Raw genomic sequence first — 27,751 nt, forward strand, 5'->3', positions numbered from 1 at the left:
GGAGGAAACAAATTACTTGTGCAGAAATTCTTGTAGTCTGCAGTAGCATTTCACCCCAGCAGCTGCATGCTTGCAATGGAGTAGAGTCTTTGAAAGGTCTAATTATACAGAGGTTAAGAGAATGGAAGACTAAGCTTTGTTGCCCACACCTAGAACTTGAGTGCATTTGGGATGTGGAAAGATGTACGGTCTTCTCCTATCATTTTGCATTTCCCCCTCCCCCTCCTACTTTCAAATCTCTTAGTATCTCTCCTTTCAGTTAGTCCTGACGAAGGGTCTCGGCCCGAAACGTCGACAGTGCTTCTCCTTATAGATGCTGCCTGGCCTGCTGTGTTCCACCAGCATTTTGTGTGTTTTTTTGAATTTCCAGCATCTGCAGATTTCCTGGTGTTAGCTATATTGCCCACATTGTTTCTTGTCACCATCCCTTGCACACTCTCTATAATGTTCTATTCCATATCTTCTTGCCTTTGCTTGAAGTTAGCATCTGGAGAGCTGGGGTGAAGGGTGGAAAGCCAAGAGTTATGAAGGGAGAGGGAGAATAAAGAAACTGAAAAGGAAGGGGCTAAAGGTAAAAGTTATATATTAAGGGGAGAAATCTGAGAAGCTGGAAGTGTGATCTTTCAGCATAATTATTTGTATTGCTGTACCATTATTTACATTTTCTACAAACTGTAAATTTTACAAGCTATTAGAAGGAAAAGCAGATATGTCAAATTCTTTTCCACCTGTTGTAGATGTAATATTCTAGTACTTCATGAACCAATTTTTGGTTACTTTATAGGCCTTTGAACCACATACAGTGCCATGTAAAAGTGTTCAACCCCCAGCCCTTTGTTCACATAAGTGTGTATTACAACCAGGGATTTTGATCAGTTTAACTGAGATTTTTTATTTGTGGATCACGTCCTCTCTTTTTCACAGTAGAGCCCAAAAAAACAGGGAAATTTGTGAAGTATGGAAAAACTAAAATTTCAAAAACTGAAATGTCAGCAGTTCAAAATTATTCATCCCCCTTTGCTCAGTACTTAGTTGAACCACCCCTTGCAGCTCTTACAGCCAGTGGTATTTTTGGATAAGTCTCCTTTAGCTCTGCACGACATGGTGGAGCAAGATTTGCCCACTCCTCCTTGCAAAATTGTTCAAGTTGTGCCCGTTAGTTGTGGAGGGGCATTGGACAGCACTCTTGAGGTTTTAAAAGAGATGTTCGATCAAGTTAAGACTCTGACTGGGCCACTCAAGGACATGAACTTTCTTTTGAAACACCTTCATGGTTGCTCTGGCAGTGTGCTTGAGGTTATAGTCCTGCTGAAAGACTTAACTTCCTCCCCAGTTTAAGCTTTCTGGCAAAGACTAGCAGGTTTTTATCTAGGACTTCTCTGGATTTAGCAGCATTCCTCTTCCTATCAATCCTAACCAAATTTTCAGTCTCTGCTGATAAAAAGCATTCCCATACATGATGTGTCCACCACCATACTTTACAGTAGGGTTGATGTTACCTAGCTGATGCATAGTATTAGATTTATGCCATATGTACCGCTCAGTGTTGAGGCCAAAATGTTCCACTTTCATCTGATCACAAGACTTTATTCCATATCCTGACCACAAAACTTCTAAGTGGCTCTTTGCCAAGTCTTTTTGGGCAAGGATATATACTGGGTTTTTTTAGCCAGGGCTTCTTCCAAAGATTCAAAGTATATATAAATTATACAAACTTGTCTGTTTACAGGCAGCATTAAAGAAAGAAACCAATGAGAAACCAATTATAAAAAAAAGAGACCAACACCCAATGCAGAGAGAAAGAGAAAAAACACATCATGCAAACAATAGAAGTGAGCAACAGCATTCCAATCCAACTTGAGTCCTTGGGTTCAGAGCAGCCTGGAGTAGGTCCAAAGCTTCAGGTCTCAATTCATATTAGCGACGCAAATCGCCGCAAAGCTTGCAGACCTGAAGCACAGTAGCCGGCACAGTCTCCCAGCCTCAGCATGAAATCGACCTAACCTTCGCTTCCTGTCCCAACACCCTGCCTTTCAAGACTACCTGGGCCAGTGTATACAGTGTCCAAACAGTGAATTGGAGCCCTGACACAGCAGTATGCTCTGGGCTTAGACCTCGCCACCCAGCTCGAAGCAGTCCTTAACCTCTCCAAATTGGCTTGGTGCTTAGAGCAAACCAACATTGCACCTGGGTTAGTTAGATAGGCATCAAAACTGTTCCACCTCGATGACAACTTTCTAAATTGCCCACTTCATCTGCGACCCCCCCCCCCCATCTCCAACACGTCACGCTTCATCTTTGCAACCCACCACCACTGCTGCTCATCCTTCCAATTACTTTTGCCTCTTCATTATTTGCAGTGATAGCTTACCATAATTGAGAAGAGGATTTGTTTTAGTCGAATTTCTTGCCTTTCAAACTACCAGTAAGTTGTTGCTAGCCTTCAGTAGCACCATTTTAAACCAGAAGGTCGTTGCCACTCTTCCGTAAATACCCTTTTTGTGCAAGGCCTGAGGGATTGTGGAGTCACAAATCTCATCTCTAGTTGCAGCCACTGACTTCTGCAGCTTCCTCACAGCAACCTTGCGTATAATAGCCTCTCTTACAAGCCCCTTCACTTCCATCGACTAAACTAAGGGGAGCGGCTAGCCTAGGCAGTGTGGCTGAGTTTTCATTATTTTTCCACTTTTCACAGTGGAATGCATTAGGGTTTGACGTACGTTCAATGCCTTGGAGATGGTTTTGTCCAGATTTATGATTCTCTATTATCATTTCCTTGGCTTGTTTTGAATGCTATTTCTGTCTTTATTTTGGTCTCGTCTGTTGAAAATATACCATACTATAGGACCTTATAGAGAGATGGGGTATTTATTCTTACGAATTTATTGAAAACAGGTGATCCTCCAATTTTCTACATCCACATATTGGGTGTGTTGTTGATAAGGGAATGTACAGTATTGCACCTGAGGAAAGTTAGTGTAGTAATTACAAACGGGATGTATACTATTTCAGCGTCACAATTTGGTTTTTAATTTTTAGTAAATTGTTGACAGGTTTTGGAATTTCTCTTTTGATTTGACATGGTGCACAATGTTTTGTATCCTACTTCAATATATTTTAATTTTAGTAAATGAGACAATAAAATGTTAAAATAATTATGGGAGATAAATACTTTTTCAAGGCACTGTAGGTAGTCTTCAAAATGATTTGACCCTTTGGGGTCATATTCTGTTACTGACTATATGAGACCAGCCAGCTGGTTTCTTCAAAAATGTAGCTTTTACATCTATTATTTCTGAATTTGGAAAATATGACAAGTAGTTTAAATACCGTACTTGATGGCACAAAGCTTATTCTGAGTGCATACTAATGCTGATAATGGGAATCTGTTGATTAAACAGATGCTTTCTTTAAAAAATCATTGTATTCAGGAAAATGATGCCTTGCATGCATTTTTAAGACTAGCCTTAAGTAATGTGAAATAATTTGAGAACAAATGTCCGATTTTGGTTTGATATTTAATCATAATATGCAGGATTGTCTTTTTTTTTTCTCAAACTTTCAAGGTCTCATGAGCTGCGGTCAAAAATAATTTCACTGCAACTACTTCTGTCAGTTCTTCAAAATGCTGGTCCAGTCTTCAAAACGAATGATATGTTTATCACTGCAATTAAGCAGTATCTTTGTGTGGCCCTGTCCAAAAATGGAGTGTCTGGTGTGCCAGATGTCTTTGAACTCTCACTTGCTATTTTTCTCACTCTGCTTTCACACTTCAAGATCCACCTGAAAATGCAGATCGAGGTATGGCATCATTGTCTGTTAAGTAAAAGATGGAAGGGTGAACTCTTCCAAGCGTGTTTGTGTGAAGTCAAAATAAATGACTGTCATATCTTAGTGTTTTTTTTTTCTGCTGTTACGTAGTTATAAAATCACCTAATTGCTAAAGAGTTCCCCGTGTGGCACATTGTTGGATTCAAAAGCATAAAACTTCATTTGGGTATCTGGCATTTTCTGATCATCTGTACCAGCCTAACTAATAAACAGATTATTAAAGATGACACTATAAAATTAAGAACTGATTTTAATTAAATTTTATAACACCGAGTCAAACCATTGAGGAGGATGTGAAATTTCAAATTGATTCAGCATCTATATTGGAAATACTCCAATTTTCTTAAGCATTGAAACAAATTCTAATAATGCTAACCAAAAGAAAGGAGGAAATTATGAAGACTAATTAATCAGGACCTCTTTGGTAAAATCTGGGTCAAATGGAAGTTTATCAAAGTATCATGAATTCAGTCGTGTGTATGTGATAGGTTCTTTTGATGTTGCATATTACCTTGGAGTTTTATAAGTACTTGAAGGCTAAAGTTATTGTCCATGGTGTTATATAACTACACAGGTATTTTATTCCTTGCATGAGGGAAAAATTTAGTGGGAGGTTAACTCTTAATCTTTGTACTTGCTCAGGGAGGTTATTTACTTTGTGGCTTTTGTTGCGATGCTGTGATCCATTTTACAATTGCCTACCAACTTTATTCACAATTCAATTGAAATTCTTGAGGTTTCAATCTAACTGACTTTGATGTCTAATAAATTTGGCTAACCTTTTGATGTAACTTCTAGAGTTAAACCTTTGCAGAACGAATGCTGTTCATTCTTCTGTTTGAAAAATGAGCTGCAGCAAATTTTGATCCTTTCGAAAATTATGCTGAATTTAAATACTTCAGAGTTTCTTTGCGTGCCATGTGTATTATGTTTTGCTCTATTGTAGGATCAATTATTAAATTAAGCATTCAAAAATGTTAGTTGTTAAATTGGTGTATGCAGTTTTAGGAACTAGAAGCATTGATTTCTGCTTTCTTCAATTGTACAGGTTTTCTTTAAAGAGATTTTTCTGAATATTTTGGAGACATCCAGAAGTACCTTTGAACATAAATGGATGGTCATTCAGACGCTGACTAGAATTTGTGCAGGTTATGTCTTGCAATGCTTTCCAGCTTTGAGTTCTAGTTTGGTTGTGATTAATATGTTAAGATTAAGATCTTAAGATATTTCAAGACTTTATTTTTTGTATTTTTTTCACATCTAATAATCAGGAAACATTAAACATTACCCACAATTTTATTGTTATATGCATACCATCCTCATATTGGAAGTGTTGACATTTGGCCCACTGCACTGTATGGAATAAAATTGTCCTTTCTATTATTTGGAATTTGTTCACTTGAAAGAAAATCATAAAACTGCTTTGAGAAAAGTGAATGTTTCAAAAATGAAACATATCTAATAGGCCACTTTTACTTTTTAAACTGTGTATATGTTAAAAAAAAGCAAGCTCCAAATCCAATGCCTTGTTTATAAATCCAAATCTCTCTCAATGTCGCAAAAACAAAGGAGATGGTTGTGGATTACAGGAGGAATGGAAACCGGCTAACCCCTATTGACCTCAATGGATCTGGCATTGAGAGGGTAAACGGCTTCAAGTTCCTTGGCATCCACATCACCGAGGACCTCATGGTCTGTACACACCAGCTGTGTGGCGAAAAGGGCACAACACCACCTCTTTCACCTCAGACGGTTGAGGAAGTTTGGTATGGGTCCCCAAATCCTAAGAACTTTTTACAGGGGCATAATTGAGGGTATACTTTCTGGCTGCATCACTGCCTGGTATGGGAATTGTACCAGCGCATCTGTAGTTGTGAACTTCCCATGACTCAGGACATTTCCAAAGACAGGTGTGTAAAAAGAGCCCGTAGGATCATTGGGGACACAAGCCATCCCAACCACAATCTATTCCAGCTGCTACCATCTGGGAAGCAGTACTGCAGCATGAAAGCCAGGAGCTACAGGCTCCAGGACAGCTTCTTCCACCAGACCATCAGACTGATTAACTCATGCTGATGTGAGTGCATTTCTATATTACATTGACTGTTCTATTTATTATAAATTACTATGATTGCACATTTAGATGGAGATGTAACATAAAGATTTTTACTCGTATGAGAAGGATGTAAGAACTAAAGTCAATTCAATGCAATTCAATATCAGTTGCCACTTAACTCTATGCGTGGTATACCTCATAATTATTGCATCACAGGATATAAAATATCTGATCCTTGAGTCTGAATATCAGTATTCATTATTGAATATAGAGATCTGGATTGTTTAAATTAAAAATGTATTTCTGGACAAGTTAGTGGCAGGTTTGTGTTTGGGCTTAAAAAAAGCACAACATGGGGAAATGATGGCATCTGAGGAAAAATAAAGAGTAAATTCTGATGTTTTCATATTACAGATGCTCAATGTGTTGTTGATATATATGTGAACTATGATTGCGATTTGAATGCTGCAAACATATTTGAGCGCCTTGTAAATGACTTGTCAAAAATTGCTCAGGGGCGAAGTGGTCATGAATTGGGGATGACACCTCTGCAGGTAAACTGACTTTAAACTATTGTCATATTTATACAAATGGCATAATCCAATCCAACAACCACAAATGTTCAGGGCAAATTAACTCTACCAGGAAGAATACATTCTTGTCTGGTTTAGTTAATTATTATGCATAAACACGGATCAAAGATCAACTGAATTTGCCTTATATATTTAAATATATTAGGAATTTACTGTGTAGTTTTGGTTATGGTGTAACGTGTAACAGAAAACAATAACATTGAACAATTATAAATAATAAGCAATTATAAAAAATAAAGTTAGATTAGAGATTAAAATATGGATATGAATTCAACTACAAAATGTGAAAGACAGCAATTTTGTCTTTTTAATTTTCACTTGACAGAAAGTGAAAGGCTATGTTTAATAGCCTGTTAGGTTTGTCTTGCTCTCTAACAGAGAAATATCTGTGTGCATTTTGCTCTTTCTTCAAAAGAAGTTATGATCGGAAGTACAACTTATAGCCATTAAATTTTGCAGGAGTCCAAAGCTGCCACGTTGCACACTGTGAAATGTTGAGTCTGAAACTTTGGGTGTAATGGATGATGCTGTATCCATTACTATACTGCATTGTTGGACTGCACATAGAATGTGTAATGCTGTGAAATCATTAAATCAGACCTTGTCACGTTGCCTTTACCATCCTATTGATTTTACTGGGGGTTTCATGGTTATGGATTAAATTGGGTGTGGAAAGAGAGGCAATTAAAATGAATGTCCAAATTTTGCAACTTATTTCAGTGCTATTTTTAAAAATATTTGTGTATGCTTTTGTTTGGGATTTAATTAGCAGTTTTAAGCATCTCTGAATATCAGTTTGTTCAAAAGCCTTGTAGGTTTTACTGGAGGCAAGCTTCACTGTCGCTTTGCCTTCAGTCAAAGCTTGTTACAGAAGGTGTCTGCACAATATACAGAATGAGGTATTCCATTTGGACCTTGACCTTGTTACTGAGTAAACAGGTATTCTGCATCCAAAATAAGCAATTAGATACATTGATGAGAACTTGTTGGCAAGTTGTGGTCAGAAGGATCTGATTTTTATTTTCTGAGAGACCATAAATTCACTAGTTTCCCAAATGTCACTGGTTATCACTTTCATTTGCTCTTCCCATTGTGCTTTAGAGGTACTTAAGATGGGGAGACCTTTTCATTTATTTAGAGTTATTATATTCATGCCAAATGTTAAGTAAGTACATAGTTGAATTTGCTACTTCTGTGTAAATGTTGTTTTCAGTACCAAGTTGTATCTTGAGATTTATTTTTCTTGGAGCCACAGACAGAATGTATGTTGTCCATTGATATTGATAGATAGATAGATAGATAGATAGATACTTTATTCATCCCCATGGGGAAATTCAACTTTTTTCCAATGTCCCATACACTTGTAGCAAAACTAATAACATACAATACTTAACTCAGTAAAAAATATGATATGCATCTAAATCACTCTCTCAAAAAGCATTAATAATAGCTTTTAAAAAGTTCTTAAGTCCTGGCGGTTGAATTGTAAAGCCTAATGGCATTGGGGAGTATTGACCTCTTCATCCTGTCTGAGGAGCATTGCATCGACAGTAACCTGTCGCTGAAACTGCTTCTCTGTCTCTGGATGGTGCTATGTAGAGGATGTTCAGAGTTTTCCATAATTGACCGTAGCCTACTCAGCGATTATAAGTTTATAAGTTATTATAAGCAATTATAAGTTGAAGTGTAAAACTAAATGTAAATCATTCGATATTTTAAACGTTGTTCTGAATATGACCTAATATTAAAATAAGCAGAACTTGATTCATGTTTCAGTGTTTTCTTAGAGCTTCCATTTGTGATTTGAATTAACATCTATTGAACTGAACAAATGATTTTTATCTATCCTTTAGGAGTTGAGTCTTAGAAAGAAAGGATTAGAATGCTTGGTTTCCATTCTAAAATGCATGGTTGAATGGAGTAAAGATTTGTATATAAATCCAAACCTACAGTCCAATCTTGGTAAGCTTCTAAAATGCATGAATATTGAATTATTTACTTTCTACAATGTAAAGTTTAAAATGGTACCTTAATGAAATATTGAATTATCAATTTTTAAGTTATGTTTACAATTTTTAAGTTGAAGCTGTTAGCTAAAATATCTTTTTAATTAAATGTGCAGGCCAAGAGAAGCCACCTGAGCAAGATAACAGTGAAAGTAAGCGTGCAGAGGCAGCACGTAGACGAGGTAGTACAAATTCCTTCGATTCGACAGTATCGTCTGGTGTTGGGAGTCTTAGCACTCAGACATCAGCAACAGATGATCCTGAACAATATGAAGTCCTGAAGCAACAGAAGGACATTATAGAACAAGGAATAGATTTGTGAGTTATCAAATATAGTGATATCAATAGAATATTTCTTATGCACAGTTTTATGTAATATTAAATGGAGCCAATGTCCATTATTTTGCCAGCAGTCACTATAAAATTTAATTACAAGGAATCTGAGTAACTAATTGGATGCTATTGTTCAGAGCATTGGGCAAAATGAGAGCAGTTTGGCATAACAACAGAACAATGCTGGGTCTTACCACAACCTTGAAGTTAATGAAAGTATCAATGGCAAGCAGTAACTTGCATGTCTCCTGAGAACTGAATTATCCTGCAAATCACGTTAAACTGTGCCATAAGCCAAATATTAAAATGTAACTGAACAATAGAGGCCAGAAATGCACCTTTTCAGTCTGTGAAGTCTCTCTTTGTGCACAGAAAGCATCAAACTACTGTTCATCGACAAAGATGAGGATTAGACAAAGATCAGCTTTATTTGTCATATGTACGTCGACATTTGACAAAAGTGTAAACCTAACTTTATGCAATCCACACAAGTATACACACTTTAACACAAGTTCATGAAATTTCAAGACCCGTAGAATAACATTGCTGGCAGTAACTTCTAGTAATTTAAGGACTTTTGATTCTCACTGGCAACTTTTATTAAAAGCATTTTAAAAAGATGCCTTATTTACATTGGTTTACAGGAATTTGACTTTGATTTGCAAATTAGCTTAGATGAAGACACAAGTAAAACTAAACTTGAAAATTTGAAGTTGTGCTTTAGTTTTGAGCAAACATTTTTGGCATTTAGTGGAAATAATTCATAAAAGAAATTTGAGTGAATTAAAAATGAAGAACCAGAAACCTGACTTCCTGAACTGTTGTACTTAAAGTTTTGTTTTCTAAATGACTCTGTTAATTTGGCACTCTTGAAATTAGTGCCTGACTGACAGTCTGTCAAGTCTCTCTTGCTGCATGGAAGTTAATTTCAAAAGACATACACAATACTCCAAGTGCAGCCCCACCAGTGATTTGTATAACTGCAACATAATGTCACTACTCCCAGACTCAGTGCCATGACTAATGAGGTCTTTCAGCACCTTGTCTACTTTTCAGCCAACTGTGCACTTGTATTCCCTCTTATCAGCACTTAACCGTGCATTGCCTTTCACTGTCTTAAGTCCTTCCCTACTGTGAATGTTCAGAATGGATCACCTTGCACTTTTTCAAGTTGAAATTCATTTGTCATTCCTCAGCTCATCTTGCTATTTTATCAAGATTTCTTTGCAATTCATTGTAAACCACTTCATATCAACAAGATTCCCCTAATTTTGTTTCATAAGCAAGCATGCTAATTAAGCGGTGCATTTATATCCATATCATTTACATAAATAATGAATAACAAATCCCAGTCTTGACCGCTGGGGCACCCCACTACTCGTGCCTCCAGTCAGAGAATCGACCTTTAACCATCATCCTCTGCCTTCTATCTTTGAGTCAATTCTGAATCCACTTTGCTAATTCTGCTTGAATCCCATCCGACCTGAACTTCTAAATCAGCTTGCCATGGAGGACTTTGTCAAAGGCCTCACTAAAATGCATATGGACAATGTCCACTGCTCTACCTTCATCTATACCCTTAGTCACCTTTTCAGACAATTCCAAAAGATTTGCCAGACATGGACTCCCATGTGCAAAACTATGCTGGCTATTCCTGATCAAGCCTTAACTATCTGAATTATAATAGCTCTTGTGCTTCAGAATTCCCTCCGTTGATCTTCTTACAACTGAGGGCAGGATCACCCAGCTTGTAGTTCCATAGCTTGTCCTTGCTATCCTTGACCAATGGAGTAACATTAGCCACCCTCCTATCTTCTTGAACTTTTTCTAATAATGAAGCAAATATCTCTGTAAGGGCCTGTGGGATATCTTCCTTGGCCTCCCATAAGGACTGAGGTCAAGTCCTGGGGATTTGCCTACCTTAATGCATTTCAAGGTTACAAATACCCTCCCTCATAATCATATGATACATGGCCTCACTAATGATTATTTTCATTTCTTTAGCATGTGTGATATTGTTCTCAGTGAAGATCAAGGAGAAATGATGTGGAAAGAAAATTGTATTTTTTTAATTTATTTTTGTTCCACAATGATTTACTTGAATACAGTATTGAATGATCTATTTAGGTGGCATGCAAATAAAGGCTTTTCACTGTATCTCAATACCTGTGACAATAATATGCCAATTACCAAAGTTCTAAGAGAAGTATGATCCCAAACATCTTTACGTTTCTGAAAGGGGTTATGTAAAATAGTTTTAGGTTAACTGCCTGGCTGACTCCTTTTAAATGCAGTTCTCTTTAATGAAGCTGATACTATGATCAACCTGTAAAAATAAGGCTGCGTTACTATTCCTTATGATAATATTGGTGGAGAGCCATGTTTGTCGTCTTGCCCTTGAAGATATGAGATCCCCATCTGCCTTTATGGGAAAATTTCACTGAGTTAGCTTCGATCTGCATTTCAGTTATCTATTTTCTGTGACTTTATTTTCAAGGTACTACCTTTTGGTAAAATAAAATTGACCTTTCTTTTTATATTTAATTAACACTAAGTGTTTTTCCCAGCACATTCTAAACCAGTCTTTTGAATCAATTTTGGGAATGCAATTGTCAACTTTAACAATGAAATTGTTGAGCAACTTAGCTCTGTTTGCCAGAAAAGGCAGGATCTCCCAGTGGCTACACATTCCAATATCACATCCCATTCTAACATGGTCACCTCTACTGCCATGATGAGGCCAAACTCGAGTTGGAGAAGCAACACCTAATAATTTTGTCTGGGTAACCTTCAGTCTAATGGCATGAACATTGATTTCTCTAGCTTCTGGTCATTTCAACCCCCTCCTTCCCAAAAAGCAGGGACTCTATCTGGCTGCAGCTGATGTGAGGAAGACCCAGGCCAGCTGCAAGGCCTGTTAAAATACTTGGTAGGGTGTTGAGTAACTGTGCAGTGCAGTTAACTCAGGTTCTAAAAGACATCTTCAAAATCTCTCTGGATCAGTCCATTGTCCCATCAGGCTTCACAATTGCCACTATCATCCCAGTTCCCAGGAGGGTGACAGGTACCTGCCTTATTGACTTATTGACTATTGTTGAGGTCGAGTGACACTGACCTCAACAATAATGAAGCGCTTTGAGCAGCTGGTTTGGATTGCATTAAATCTCATATTCCTACTACTTCGGAGCCTTTCCAGTTCACTTATTGCTCAAATTGATCCATTGATGATGCCATGGACTCCGTCCTGTCCGGCCTGTAAAATGGTGGCTCATATGCCAAGATGGTACCCATTGACTTCAGCTTGGCGTTTAATGCAATTGCCCCTCAGAAGCTGGTCAGCATCTCTCTCTGTAACTGGATCTTGGACTTCTTGACTGAAAGGCCAGTCAATCCACATTGGCAGAAACAATTCTACAGGAATTGTAAGGCATCTGACCTCAAGTCCCTACAAAAGATTGCAAAGACTGCTGAGAGGATCATTGTGGTCTGTCTTTCACCCATTCGTTTCCAGGGTCTGTAGCATTGTCGATGATCCTTCCTAGTCATCCGGTGATCTCTTTAACCCCCTAACATTAGTCAAGAAATACTGTAGCATTAGGACAAAACTATTAAGATGGGAGACATCTTCCCAGGCCATAAGACCACTGACCTCCCTGCCACCGTATAAGTACTATCATGTGGTCTCATCATGTATGAAGTGCCAGTAGCATTATACTGTTTACTTTTTAACTTGTATCATATATGCACTTCATTATTGTTGTTATACTATTTCTAGTGTTTATTATGATTTGTTAATTTATTTATGGTAACATTACTTCATGCTATGTGTGTGAGTTATGTACTGCATGTGTGCCATGGTCTGGAGGAACATTGTTTCGTTTGGTGGAATGTGTGTGAGCAGTTGAATGACAATAAACTGAACCTGAACTTGAACTTTTCTTTGCCTCACCTGCCCATCACCTCCCTCTGTTTTTTTTCTCTCCTTCCCTTTCTTCCATGGTCCTCTGCAATTAGATTCCTATTTCTTCAGCCCTTTACTAATTCCACGTATCCTCTCCTAGTATAATAGCCCCCCTTTGCCCATCCACCCTCTTGTACAGGGAGAAAACATTTGTCCTCTCCAGTCCTTCCTCTTAACTGTACTACCCCAGCCCGGTCAACATCCCAGTGAATCCTCTCTGCGGTCTCACATCCTTTGTCCACATTGGTCACCAGAACTGCATATAGTACTCCAGCTGAGGTCTGACCAAGGTTTTAGAAATGTGGAGCATAACCTCCCTGTTTTATCCAAAGTTCCTACTGATGAAGATCAGTGTACCATACGTCTTCCTAGGAACTTTATTAACCTGTGTTACCATAATGAATGATCAGTGTACTTGTACTCAGACGTCCCTCTGTTCTTAAACCTACCTGAGACCCAGCTATTCATGGTGTAAGTCTTGGTCTAATTAGTGTTTGCAGATTGCTTGACTGATCTCTGTCTGGATACAGTTCGTGTTTTTCTCCCCCCAGCCCTCTCTTAAATACTGTAATTGATTTACTTATTTCTTTGTATATTATCATGTATTGTCCTGTTGCCACTAAGTTAACTAATTTCATGATTTTTCCAGTGATATTAAGCCTGATTCTGACTCTAATTCTGAAATCTCAATCAGATTAGGGAATATATTTTCTTTTAAGATTAAGGAGAAATCCTAATTTATTTGTGTTGTAAAATGCTGAAAAACCCTTCTTTCAAAAGCCATTCAGAAAGGGTTTCATATCTCGATCACCTGAAAGAAAAAAAATCAAACTGTCTTAAAAAGGTAATCTATAATTTCTAAATTGATGTTTTTTCCTCCATCCTCTCCCAAATGTCTAGTTCCAGATCATTCCACAAGAGCAAATACTCTCTCCCCTCTCCCTCTCTCTTTCTTTCTCTCTCCCTCACTGAACTACAGTGATTCAAGTTTACTGTGTACAACCTTTTGACTTGTGTCAGCCTGCCCACTGCAGGTATAAGACTTGTAAATCTCTCTGAAGGCATGTAATTATTTTGTTTCCATGTAAAGCCTGTGAATTCCAGATCCTTTCTCTAAACTCTTAAGTTAAAGTAAGTTTATTTCTTTTAAATTTCACATTCCCTTTGTATAATTTCCGTAAAATTTTCTTTTTTACTGGTCCTTGAATTAACAGATTTTGGAAATAGCTACCTGCAGTATACAGTTTCTTTCCAATGATGAATTTGTATCAAGTCACCTCTCAACCTTGCTTACTTACCAAGAGAACATACTGCTGAGATATCTCATGCCCTTAATCATTCTGCTTAATCTTTTGAGTGCCCTTTCTTTGACCTTCCTGCTTTGGTGATCAAATTTCAAAGCAATACCTAAGCTGTAGTCCAACCAGTGTTTTGTTTCATGATTTTTATGACTTCTAGTGGTTTGCTCTTTGCCAGTGTGCCATATATTTTACTGTCTACTTTTCTTTAGCATGCTTTGATAATTCTCAGACTTTATGTACAGGCAAACCTAGTCCTTTAGTTCTTCTGCACCACTGAGAACAGTGCTAATTACTTTGATTTTTCCCTTGCTCTTTGTGCCTTTACACAGAACATTGCACTCACTTGTATTGGGCATCATTTATCATAATTGTACACACTTAACCTGTCAACCTATGTCATCTTGTAGGCTACTTCACTCCTTGCTGTGTGCCACTTTTTGAGTTGCAGACCCTTGTCACTTATTAACATTTATCAAGAAGCCGTGTTTCTATCATTAAGCAGTTCTTGCCTTGTAGCCAATGTCCTATTGTTGCTGGTACTCACTCTTCATTTTCAGTTTAGCTAATTATTCTTTTATGTATGACTTATGTGCCTTCTGAATATACTCCAAATTATTAGTTTTATATTCTAATAGTTGCTTCATCAAATTTGTTACCTCAACAAGAAATTTTGTTTACATAATCAAATAGTACTTGTTTTTAACCTGTGTGAGTATGTTTGGTCACCCTAACTCAAAATTTTCCAAGCATTAACTAATATGTATTATTTCCCTGATTACGGTTTCTTAAAAACTTCCTCACAGTGAAGGTTAAGCTGTTCTGCTCTACAGTTGCATTGTTTTTGACAGAAGTGTTACATTTGCCATCTTTTAGTCCAATGCTACCCCCCCCCCATAGCTTATGAGAATTAGAAGTTTCCAACAAACCTTTCCATAAAGTGGTATTTAACTTTAATGTGTCACATTCAAACTAGATTATTGCTTGATAATCTAGATAATAACCACATTATTATTGGAAAAACTATAATCTCTAATAACTTAAACACAAGAGGTTCTGCTGATGCTAGAAAGCCTGAACAGCTCTCACAAGATACTGGAGGAACTCAACTGAAGTCGGGCAGAATCTATGGAAATAAATAAACAATTGACTTCTTGGGCTGAGACCCTTCATCAGGACTAGAAAGGAAGGGGGAAAATGCCAGAATAAGATGATGAGCGGAAGGGGAGGGCAAGCTAGAGGGTGATGGGTGAAGTCAGCTGAGTGGGTGAGGGCTGATAAAAGAAGAAACAGATGATGGGTGAATAAGGTAAAGGGGCTAGAGAAGAAGAAATCTGATAGGGGAGAGTAGACTATGGGAGAAAGGGAAGGAGGAGGGGCACCAGAGGGAGGTGATAGGCACATTTGGAGAAGAGAAGGTGAAAGGGGGATGTCAGAATGGGGAACAGAAAAAAAGAGAGGAGAGAAAATACTGGAAGTTAAAGAAATCGGTGTTCATCCCATCAGATTGGAGGCTACCCAGATGGAATATGAAGTGTTACTATTCCAACCTAAGATTGGCCTCATTGTGCCAGAAGAGGAGGCCATGGATCAATGTATGAAAATGAGGATTGGAATTAACATGGTTGGCCACGGGGAATTCCGTTTTATGCGGATGGGGCAAAGTTTCTTGACAAGCGTTCCCTCCAAACTGCATTGGGTCTCATCAATGTAGAGAAGGCTGCATTGGGAGCAACGGATATAGATGATGACCCCAACTGATTCATAGGTAAAGTGTTGCCTCACCTAGAAGATCTGTTTGGGGCCCTGAATGGAAGTGACAGAGGAGATGCTGTGCTTCTTCCATTTCTAGGAATAAGCGCGAGGAGGGGAAGTAGTTAGGAGGGACAAATGACAAATCATGGAGAAAGCAGAATATGGGGTGGGGTTGCAAAGATGTGTTTAGTGGTAGGGTCACATTGGCAGAAGTTACAGAGAATGATGTGTTGAATGCAGAAGTTCATGAGGTGGTGGGTGAGGACGAGAGGAACTCTATTCCTGTTAAGGCAGCGGGAAGATAGGGTAAGTGAAGATGTCTGGTAAATGGAGGAGATGCAGGTGATGTCAGTATCAGCGGTGGAGGAATGGACACCCTGTTCTTTGAATATGGTAAGGAATAGCATCTAGGATCAGCATATAGGAAGGGGATTGAAAAGCTGAGTGATGACACAACAACGACCTCTCACTCGGTGTCAGCAAGACCAAGGAGCTGATTATTGACTTCAGGGGGAGGAAACTGGAGTTCATGAGCCATCGAGAGATCAGAGGAGGAGAGTGTCAACAAATTTAAATTCCTCAATGTTATCATTTCAGAGGACCTGTCCTGGGCTCAGCATACAAGTGCCTCTACCTTCAAAGTTTGCAAGGATTTGACATGCCATCTAAAACTTTGACAAACTTTTATTGATGTGTTGTGGAGAATATATTGACTGTCTGCATCACTGCCTAGTATGAAAACACCGATGCCCTTAAACAGAAGAGCTGATTAAAACTAGTGTATACAGCCCAGTCCATCACAGGTAAAGCCCTCCACAGCATTGAGCACATCTATATGGAGCACTGTCGCAGGAAAGCAGCATCCATCGTCAAGATCCCCCACTATTCAGGCCCTGCTCCCTTCTCGCTGCTACTATCAGGTTGTACAGGAACCTCAGACCACACCATCAGGCTCTTGAACCAGAGGGAATAACTTCATTTAACTTCACTCATCCCATCTCTGAACTGTTCCCACAACCTATGGACTCACTTTCCAGGACTTTTCATCTCACATTCCTGTTATTTATGCTTGCTTTTATTTCTTTCTGTGTCTTTGCAGTTTGTTGTCTTGTGCACCTTGATTGTCCGTCCTGTTGGGTGCGGTCTTTCATTGATTTTATTGTGTTCCCTATATTTACTGTGAATGCCCGCATGGAAATAGATCTCAGGGCTGTTTAAAGTGACATAAATTTACTTTGAACTTTGAAGGAGGAGGACTTTTCTGATGTCCTGGAAAAGAAAGCCTCATCCTGGTAACAGATGTGGCAAAGACAAAGGAAATGAGAAAATGGAATGGCATTTTTACAGGAGACAGGGTGGGAGGAGGTATAGTCAAGAAAACCATGGGTATCAGTTTATGAGATATCATTTGACAGTTTGTCTCCAGATTAGTATTCCAGCTTTACTGCCTCCTTTCCCTCATTGAAGGCACCTCTTCTACTGAAACTCTTTTAGCACTTATATATGTAATTAACACTTGCATTAGGGTTTCTTGATTCTTATTTCCCTGTTCATTAACTCTTTTGCCATATTCACTCAAGTTCTTACTAGAATCCCTCAACTGGCATGCCATACCATTTACCTTCCAACTTATTCTGATTTTTTTTTTTTTGGCTCACTTTCTTGGACTTTCTTCCCTTTTCTCAGGTAGGTTTAACATGGCTTCTACCTGAAATATATATATTTGTGTGTGTGTATTTGAGCAAAACATAGTTTTGTCCCAGCATTTTAGTAGTAAATAGTTCTGGCAATTATCCTGAAATTAACCTTCAATGTGTTGGAACCTTTGACATTTATCAACAATTCCCATAGGACAGAAGTTAGCTGGTGATACAACTTCAAAGTATCAACCAGTCACTGAAGTGTAAGGAAGTAGTTTATGTTGAATCTCATGTTACATTGTAAACTCCATCCCATCTGCTTTCTCCTCAGCTCCAGAAGTGATTAAGCTTGAAACAGCAATAATGAACTGAGTATCCCTTGATTGGAATTTAAGGTTTATACACACGAGTCAAACTATTCTGTTGCCCTACATTGCATACCAAATTGTTTGCCAAACATAATCTCAACCTTACTGGAGCCAAATTTTGAAAGTTTATATATAATGTCTTTTGTAATATTTTATGTAGAAGAATTGATTGGTGCCAACTTTTGTAAATTGTTGAGTTGTACCATGTGAAGAACTGATTTATAACTTGAACTAAGTGTTGAGATTTGTTTCCTTATTATTGGAATGAGAGCAATGCAAAATATAGAGTTAAAGTCAATTATAAAAATAGTCATAATTTAAATCTCATCTTTAGATTCAACAGGAAACCAAAGAGAGGTATACTGTACTTGCAGGAACAAGGAATGTTAGCTACAACAGCTGAAGACATTGCTCAGTTTCTTCTACGGGAAGAAAGATTAGATACGGTGAGATGTGCTTAAGATAAATTAGCTCTATAAATTATGTTTTCATTGCAACAAATTATTTTTGATGAAAACATTTTGGTCAGTGTCCTAAAGGAGAGTACAGGCTTCCTTTATCAACAATTTTATTGTGTTTGCATTTCTTAACCGTCAGTTGTTCTTGACAGTCTGTTAAGTATGAGTCACAGGTCCTTTTCCTCACTAGAAATCTTGGGTTCCTATTCCTTTTCATTCCAAATGAATCTAAAATACCATCTGAAAAAGATATTGAAACACTTCATAGAGTAATACAGCACAGATACAGACCCTTCAACTCATTGAGTCCATTCCAACCACAGTGTCCAAACAAAAAATCCCAGTTTCCTGTATTTAGCCCATATCCCTCTTATGTCTTATTCCTCCAAGTACCTAGTCAAACACTTCTTAAATGATAGTGTTGTACCTGCCCCAACCATTCTTCTGTATCTGACTTCCATGCATTCACCACCCTTTATGTGGAAAAAGTTGCCCTTCAGGCCCCTTTTAAATTTCTCCCCTCTTACCCTAAATCTATGCCCACTAGTTTTGGACTCTTCTATCCTGGGGAGAAAGAAACTTTGACAGTCTACCTTATCCATGCCTCTCATAATGTTGAATATTTTTATAAGGTCTTCTCTCATTTTATGTTCTACATTAAGGATTAACGACCTAGCCTGGTAAATCTCTCCCTTTCAACCCAGTCCCTCCAGTCCTGGCAACATCCTTGTGAATCTTTTCTGTATTGTTTCCAATTTAACCACATTTTTCCAATAACAGAGTGACCAAAACTGTGCACAGTATTCCAAGAGTAGCATCACCAATGACTTAGACAATTGGAACATAATGTCCTAACTCATAAGCCCTGACGAAAGAAGGCCAAAATGTTAAATGTCTTTTTCACCACCCTGTATACCTAGGACACTTCTTTCAATTGTGCACTTGTACTCCATTATTAATCCCTTGTGCCCTACCATTCATAATACGTTCTATGCAATTTTGACTTTACAAAATTCATTACATTATAATTACTTGGATTGAAATGCATTTGTCATTCCTTGGGCCACTTTTTTGACTGATCAAGATCCCCATGTAAACTATTAACAACACCACTTAATTTTATGTCAACTGCATACTTGATGATCAAGCCTTGTGCCTTCAGATCCAAATCATTTAAATAAATAATGAATAGCATGGGTCTTACCACTGACCCCTGCAACACACCATAAGTCACTGGTTGAATTTTATGAAAAACCGTTCAATCACCATTGAGTCAATTTTGAATCCACTTAATTAGCTCTATGGGACTTGACCAGCCTACCATGCAGGACGTTGTTGAAGGTCTTGCTAGGATCCAGATAGATAATCTCCACTGCCCTGTATGATTACTTCTTCAGAGAACTCTAATTTGTAAATATAACTTTGCACTCACAAAACCATGTTGACTCTTCCTAATCAGACTGTTCATCCAAATGCTGGTAATTCTTAACCCTTAAAACTTTCTCCAGTAACTTTCCCACTACTAATGTCATGCTGACCATCCTGTAGTTCCCTGGCTTGGTCTTGCTACCCTTAAATAAAGCAGCAGCATGAATCACCTTCCAGTCTTTAGGAACTTTACCGATTGCTAATAATGAATCTAATCTCTGCAAGACCTCCATAATTTCCTTCCTATCTCCCACAATGTCCAAGGCTGCACTGGTCGGGTCCTGCGGATTTATCCTCGATGTGCTGTAAGGCTGCAAATATCTTCTCTTCGGTTACATGAATGTCCTCTAAAGCACCTTCACTTGCTTTTTTATCTTTTGAGCACCGTGATTTTCTCCTCAGTAACACCAAAGAGAAATTTGTTCAAAAATCCCAGCCATCTCCTGCGGCTTGAGATGTAGACGGACCTGCTGATCTCTAAGGGGACCTACTCTCCATCCTTTTACTTTTAATGTAGCTATAGAATCTTTTGGATTTTCCCTTAACTTTATTTGCCAGATCCAATTCATACCATTTCCTTGCTCTCCTAATTTCCTCGTTAATTGTGTTCTTAGTCTTTTCATAGTCATCAAGGGATTCAATCACCTCTTTCCTTGTCAATCCAATAAATGTTCTTGTTTTTCTTGACCAGAGCCTCAATATCTATCATAACCAAGGTTCATTAAACTTGCCAGGTGTTTACCCTTCACCTCAACAGCAACATGAATACTTGCCTGTCATTCTATAAAAGCCTCCCACTTGTCAGTACCTGGCCTTGAAACAGGCTCATCAAAATGACATCTGCTGGATCATGTCTAATTGCCCTAAAGTTAGCCCTGCTTCAGTCCAGAACCCTAACCTGTCTTATCGTTTTCCATCACTATCTGAAAACGAATAGAGTTAACATTCAGTAGAGCCTTTTTGACTGTCACTTTAGTTACATTTGTGGAGAGATCTATCAATGCACCCTCCCAAATAGGACTCTCAATATATTAATTCATGCATCTTTCCTGGACACATTTCACCGATTCCACCCTGTCCTGGCCCTTAATACTCTGGGAAGCCCAGTGAATACTGGGGGAATTAAAATACCCACTAATATAACCTTGTTATTCTTACAACCTATGAGCAATTTCTCTACACAACTGTTCCTCAAGTTCCCATTGACTATTCGGGGTCTGAATGATACAGAGTGAGTAGAGTAAGCCTTCCCTTCTTGTTTCTAAATTCTACCCAGTTAGATATGCCACTGAGTAATTCCCTAAGAACGTCCTTTCCCAGCAATTCTGTTTGATCCTCCCCTATCAAAAAGTCTACAACCACTCTTCATTTAGCTCTTCCCCTGTCGTGCCTGTAAGCACCTGTTTCTTTAAATACAGCTGCTAGTCCTACCTTTCTCTCAGCTATGCTTCTATTATAGCTGTAACATCCCAATCTTCAGAGCCAATTCATACTCTAATTTTGTCTGCCTGACCTGTTAAACCTCAAGTACTGAAATAAATGCAGTTTAACCGAATAGTCCTTTCCCTGCAACACACAGAATGTTTTAAGCTTCGGACACTCTGGCATCTGCCAACTTCCTTTCCAATCTTGATGAAGGGTCTTGGCCCAAAACGTTGTCTGCTTATTTCCCTCCATCGATGCTGCTTGACCTCTAGTATTTCTGTGTGTTGCTCAAGTTTTCCAAAATCTTCACAATTCCTTGTGATTCTTTACCCTACCTTTACTGTGTCCCTGACTATCTTGATTGCTAGACTTGCTCTGAGTCTAATATTCTCTGCCCATGATTATAGTTGCACGTTGATTTAGCAACTGATTCCTCATCCAATCAAATATTCTCGTATAATTAGGAGTGAGTGGAGATTAATGTGAGAGCCCAGTTGTTGGTCTATAATGTAATTTGTGATATTTTTGAAAGAGCTATACATTAGCTTGTGGGATTAGTTCATTTTCCTTTCCGAAGAATAAGATTTCTTTCTAACTGTATATGCTTGCAGATCTAATACCAAGTTCAGCCACCTTCCTTTGTCTGTCTCTTATGGATTGCGTTGTCATGGTACAATTATTACCTGAAGGATCTTGTTCTTGAATCTTTATTTTGAGCAACTCCAATTTTGACACCATTTTAATAATAATGAAAATTTCAAAAATGTACTTTCCACAGTTTTGTGATATAGTGTCTTCTGTTATATATTTTATGCAATCTTCTATACATTGAATTTCACATAGCTGAATGGCCTTGCATACTTTCACAGAGCCAAGTGGGTGAATTCTTAGGAGAAAATTACAAGTTCAACAAAGAGGTGATGTATGCTTATGTTGACCAGCTTGATTTCTGTGAGAAAGATTTTGTGTCAGCTCTTCGAATATACCTTGAAGGATTTCGTCTGCCTGGAGAAGCGCAGAAAATTGATCGACTCATGGAGAAATTTGCAGCTAGATATTTGGAATGCAATCAAGGGTAATTGAGAAATTATAATGCTTTTTAAATGGATTGGTAATGCTTTTAAATTGTACTTTGTAATTTTAAACATTTATTTCATTAAGTTGTGCAATTTTTGCATTCCCACCCCACCCCACCCAGACAGACAATGTTTACAAGTGCTGATTCTGCATATGTTCTGGCCTACTCTATTATAATGCTGACAACAGATTTGCACAGCCCTCAGGTATGAACTTCAGGAGATGATTTGTATCTGAATGTTTATATTAATGTCATTGATGAATATTTGGGGCTACACAACAAAAGTCGTCAGTATTCACAATGAATCCAAATCCCTATTTCACCTTGTTAAGTCTTCTCATCCCACCCTGATAGTTATGTGCAAACAAGCAAATATGGATATCAATCCCAAAGGAAATTACAGTGTCACAGTAGCATTACAGATATACAAATATTATTTCTGTGCTGCAATGTTCTATGGTTCTAGAAGAGAAGTAAGAAAGAATACAAAAAAAGTTACTTCAAACTATCAAACAGGAGGGAGTCATCACTTCCCCAGTTGACTCATTATAGATCCTAATGGCCGAGCATAAGAATGACCTCATAATATTCTTTTGGAGCAGTGCAGTTGTTTTAGTCAATTACCAGAAGAGCTTCTCTGTTCAGCCAAGGTGGCATAGAGAGGTTGAGAAACATTGTCCAGAATTACCAGGATTTTCCATAGGGTCCTTTGTTCTACCACAGCCTCCAGTATATCCAATTCAACTCCTATAGCAGTCAGCCTTTCTAATAAGTTTATTGAGCCTGTTGGCATCACCTGTCTTGTTGCCATTGCCCCAACACATCACCGCATAGAAGATTGTACTGGCGACAACAGGCAGATAGAACATGTGAAGGAGAGACCTTCTCTTCTCTGCACACAGCAATGGCATGTATGACCATAAAATAAAATTTTCCATTCTGTTCCTTTGAAGAATGTGAAGAATTTGGAAATTTGTATAGAGCAGGCACCCATTTTTGATCACCAGCTTAGATGACGATTCATCCCAGTGCTATCGACATCATCTCTAATTGTTAATGCCAGACAAGCAGCCATTAGTGATAAAACAATTCTTGTTGCAAATTAGACATGTCAAAGAATATAAAAATATCAATTGATGGATAATAAAGAATAAACTTAATTATTCTTTACCCCCTCACCTAGCTTCTTCACCCTTTCTACTCCTGATGAAGGGTCTTGGCCTGAAACATCGACTCTTAATTCCTCCCTAAGAATATATTTCATTTGTTTTGCTGTTGCAAGACCTTTCAAGTACAAAAAAAGGGGAAAAAAATCTGACGATCCAATTAAAATCATGCTATAGATACAAAAGAACTTTTCTTTCAAATATTGCCACAGAACTTTTCAGATCTACCTCAGGGCATGGATATCTTGCCATAACTCAAATAACAAACTGTTTGCACTGCAAAGACAAATAATGTAAGTCTTTAGAATGGGGCTTGAGCTCACTGCCTTCTGACTTGTGAGTTCAGGAACCAAACAGAGACTGACAAATGAATGCTTTTGGTACATTTTCAGTAACTTTTAATCATCTTGTTTTCAAGAGTTATATAATATATAACAATTACAAGGTTTAAATTATTCAATACGTTGAACAGATAAAGAACAAAATGACCAAAGAACAGTACATTAAGATGAATCGTGGGATCCATGACAGCAAAGATCTGCCGGAAGAATACTTGTCTTCCATTTATGATGAGATTGCAGGGAAGAAAATTACACTGAAAGAGACAAAGGAGCTTTCAATGACACCAAGATCCACAAAGCCAAGTGAGTCAGACTACAGTAGTTTTGAGAGACTCTTAATGAATATGGTGGCATTGCGCATTTTAGTTGGTCCACATAGACAATTGTATATTGTTGTCAATAAAACTTGGAAAATATTGATTGTGATTCTAAGATGATGACTCATGTGCTCTGAATAGAACTGCTTTCAGTGAAGCTTTTTTTTCTTTTGCGTGCTGTATTACATATGCTTGGAGAAAGCCTTGACTTATTTCTTTCCATTTCCTATTTTCTGTTAAATTGAAGACCTTGTTCTTTCAAAATCAAGATATTGGCCACACAAACCGATAAAACACAAACAGGTTTGCTGTTGTTTCAGCTATTGAAGATCTTTACATTTGAGGAGCATTTATTAATTGAGCATTAATAAAGTGTTAATCAAGTTACTCAAATTACATAAAATTTCTTTTCTTCATAAATTACCTTTCATTATTCCCTAAATACAAGAGTGTCAGTATGTAGATGGATATAATCGCAAACCTCTTAGGAGAAATGAAAGTTGTCTTTTGGGTTTGGAAAGTATCAAATAAACTAGTTATTCTTGAACACAAGGAAATCTGCAGATGCTAGAAATCAAGTAACACACACAGAAAGCTGGAGGAACTCAGCAGGCCAAGCAGCATCTACAGAAAACAGTAAACAGTCGACATTTCAGGCCAAGGCCCTTCATCAGATGAAGGGTCTTGGCCCAAAACATCGACCATCTACTCTTTTCCTTAGATGTCTCTCTTGCCCTGCTATGTTCCTCCAGCATTTTGTATGTGTTGCTTGCAGTTATTCTTGAATATGTATGTTTATCACTGCATACATGGAATGTACTGAAAAATTGCAGATTAATTCAGTAATACTGCAGGTAAGTTACCATTGCATTTCCATTACTCAATACTGTACTGGCACAGCAAATGTTTGCTAAAAATTGCAGCCATTCTTTTTGTATCAGACATAATTCAATGCAGGGATTCAAATAGCATGAGTTTTAAATTTTAGAGACATAGAAAACCTACAGCACAATACAGGCCCTTTGCTCACAAAGCTATGCGGAATATGTCCTTACCTGAGAAATTAAATCGGGTTACCCATAACCCTCTATTTTTCTGAGCTCCATATACCTGTCCAGGAGTCCCTTAAAAGACCCTATCGTACCTGCCTCCACCACTGTCACTGGCAGCCCATTCCACACACTCACCACTCTCTGTGTAAAAACAACAACAGCAACAACAACTTACCCCGATATCTCTGTGCCTACTTCCAAACACCTTAAAACTCATGCTAGCCATTTCAGTCCCGGGAAAAAGCCTCTGACTATTGTTGGGCTTGAAATTCTGCCCTGTGTTCTTTTAGGAAGAGAGACAACTTACACCGGAATATTACAAAACGTGGCTTTATTGCAGAATTCGTAACTAGCACAGCGAATCCACGGAGTCGCTGGAGAAGGCGTTCTGTTTTCCCCTTACAATCTGCTCTTATTTATACCCCTTTTCCCCCTAGCACACCCCCCGCTACATATTAGGTAATATCGGGCACTTGTGTCCATCTTATTGGCCCGCAGCCATATGCTCACGAGTTACCTGTTTCTTTTGTTTACTGAATCGCGTGACACTAATAGTATCGGTGTAGCGGGGTCCCCAGTTTCGCTCCCCCCTCCCTCGCATCCCGGCCTCCTAACATTATGTGTGTTACGTGAGCCACTCCTGACCTGTAATGGCAGTCTCGAATTAACCCCAACACTCCCTCCCTTGGCCTCCCAGAGGCCACATCCCCACATCCCTTACAATCTTTTCCGCGGCTGCCGGGATCAGGCAGAGAGGTGAGCGTCCCCCGGCACTCTTTGGCGTGTCCTCCCTATTTGCTTATCCTGATTTGTCCGACCTAGGGTCACAAAATATGGGTAGGGGTTCCCTAAACATCCGCAATTTTTACAAGTAGCATGCAACATTTCAGAAAACTTATTCAAGAACTTATTCCCCCCCTTGCCATGGTCCATTTCAGTCCGTGTCCTCCCATAGCGCGTCCGCTTTCCGGGAGGGCCGTGTCCTCCCCTTCCACCGGGAACAAGGGTGCCTGGTACGCCGGTGGAGGTCCATTCTTTCCAGTCAAGGCTCGATCTATAGTCCGGATGACTAGGGTCCTTTTAATGCCCTGTTGGAGACCTCGGCGACAGGGTATGGACCATGCCACCGTTTTCTGTTCCAGGTGAGCTTCCCCGGGCCTCGGAGGAACACTTCCACTCCTACCTTGATGGTGTCCGACCCCTGCGGCTGCTCACTGTTAGATTATTGAACTCGCACAGTTATCAATTTTACCATATTTCTAAAAACTCTCATATACTCTGTTACTCAACACACCAATGTCTGAGTTTTGGTAACTCGAAATTGAAGTGCTCCATGGCTCCCTAGTACACAGAGAGGATCAAATGTGGGACGGTCGCCTTTCAAAACCTGACCTTCGCGTGGGAGATTTCTCCTCTTAACAACCAGTCTAAGGTAGGCGCCGTCATTATCCCTGTGTACTACGGTGTCCGCAACACTTTTCTCCTCACTCCTGAGACTTTTATGCCCATCGTGGGCGGCGGGTACCCTCACTCAGAAGACTTTTCCACGGGCGGAGAATCTTCCTAAAAACAGATAAGAGTTAGTACTTACCAGTCACGATTCTGCACCGGGAATGATCTCTCCCAGGGTAATTTGGGGTTGGTGAGGATCCGTCAGCAGACAAGATCTAACTCAGTGATTTAACTATCTAGTGGAAGTCTTAGATATAACAGGCACTTCCTGACCTTAGTCGAGCTTGCGGCCGCAAGTTGTCTGCCGTCGGACCCGCCAGCCTGTGTTGTCTCTCCCTCCCCACGTCGGGGTCACCAAATGTTGGGCTTGAAATTCTGCCCTGTGTTCTTTTAGGAAGAGAGACAACTTACACCGGAATATTACAAAACGTGGCTTTATTGCAGAATTCGTAACTGGCACAGCGAATCCACGGAGTCGCTGGAGAAGGCGTTCTGTTTTCCCCTTACAATCTGCTCTTATTTATACCCCTTTTCCCCCTAGCACACCCCCCGCTACATATTAGGTAATATCGGGCACTTGTGTCCATCTTATTGGCCCGCAGCCATATGCTCACGAGTTACCTGTTTCTTTTGTTTACTGAATCGCGTGACACTAATAGTATCGGTGTAGCGGGGTCCCCAGTTTCGCTCCCCCCTCCCTCGCATCCCGGCCTCCTAACATTATGTGTGTTACGTGAGCCACTCCTGACCTGTAATGGCAGTCTCGAATTAACCCCAACACTATCCACACAATCAATGTCTGTCATCATCGTGTACACCTCCATCAGGTCACCTCTCATCCTCCAACGCTCCAAGGAAAAAAGACCTAGTTCATTCAACCTATTCTCATAAGGCATGCTCCCTAATCCAGGCAACATCCTTGTAAATCTCCTCTGCATCCTTTCTATGGTTTCCACATCCTTCCTAAAGTGAGGTGACCAGAACTGAGCACAGTACTCCAAGTGGGGTCTGACCAGGGTCCTATATAGCTGCAACGTTACCTCTCAGCTCCTAAACGCAATCCCACGATTGATGAAGGCCAATGTACTGTATGCTTTCTTATCCACAGAATCAACCTGTGCAGCAGCCTTGAGTGTCCTATGGACTCGGACCCAAAGATCCCTCTGATCCTCCACACTGCCAAGAGTCTTACC

The 27,751-nt window shown here is 39.1% G+C and overlaps 1 protein-coding gene across 2 annotated transcripts in view; it reads left to right on the plus strand.

Annotated features, from left to right (window-relative positions):
• Positions 1–27,751, plus strand: part of LOC140736050 (brefeldin A-inhibited guanine nucleotide-exchange protein 2-like) — a 143,638-nt gene that overhangs the window by 58,532 nt on the left and 57,355 nt on the right. For both annotated transcript variants that reach the window (XM_073061761.1, XM_073061762.1), the window contains 9 exons: positions 3,567–3,801; positions 4,880–4,979; positions 6,302–6,441; positions 8,334–8,442; positions 8,603–8,804; positions 18,176–18,287; positions 22,022–22,227; positions 22,351–22,435; positions 23,869–24,040. In XM_073061761.1, the coding sequence (XP_072917862.1) occupies positions 3,567–3,801; positions 4,880–4,979; positions 6,302–6,441; positions 8,334–8,442; positions 8,603–8,804; positions 18,176–18,287; positions 22,022–22,227; positions 22,351–22,435; positions 23,869–24,040 (1,361 nt within the window). The remainder of the gene's footprint in view (positions 1–3,566; positions 3,802–4,879; positions 4,980–6,301; positions 6,442–8,333; positions 8,443–8,602; positions 8,805–18,175; positions 18,288–22,021; positions 22,228–22,350; positions 22,436–23,868; positions 24,041–27,751) is intronic.

The sequence above is a fragment of the Hemitrygon akajei genome, chromosome 11 (genome assembly GCF_048418815.1).
Source record: "Hemitrygon akajei chromosome 11, sHemAka1.3, whole genome shotgun sequence".
Taxonomy (NCBI): domain Eukaryota; kingdom Metazoa; phylum Chordata; class Chondrichthyes; order Myliobatiformes; family Dasyatidae; genus Hemitrygon; species Hemitrygon akajei.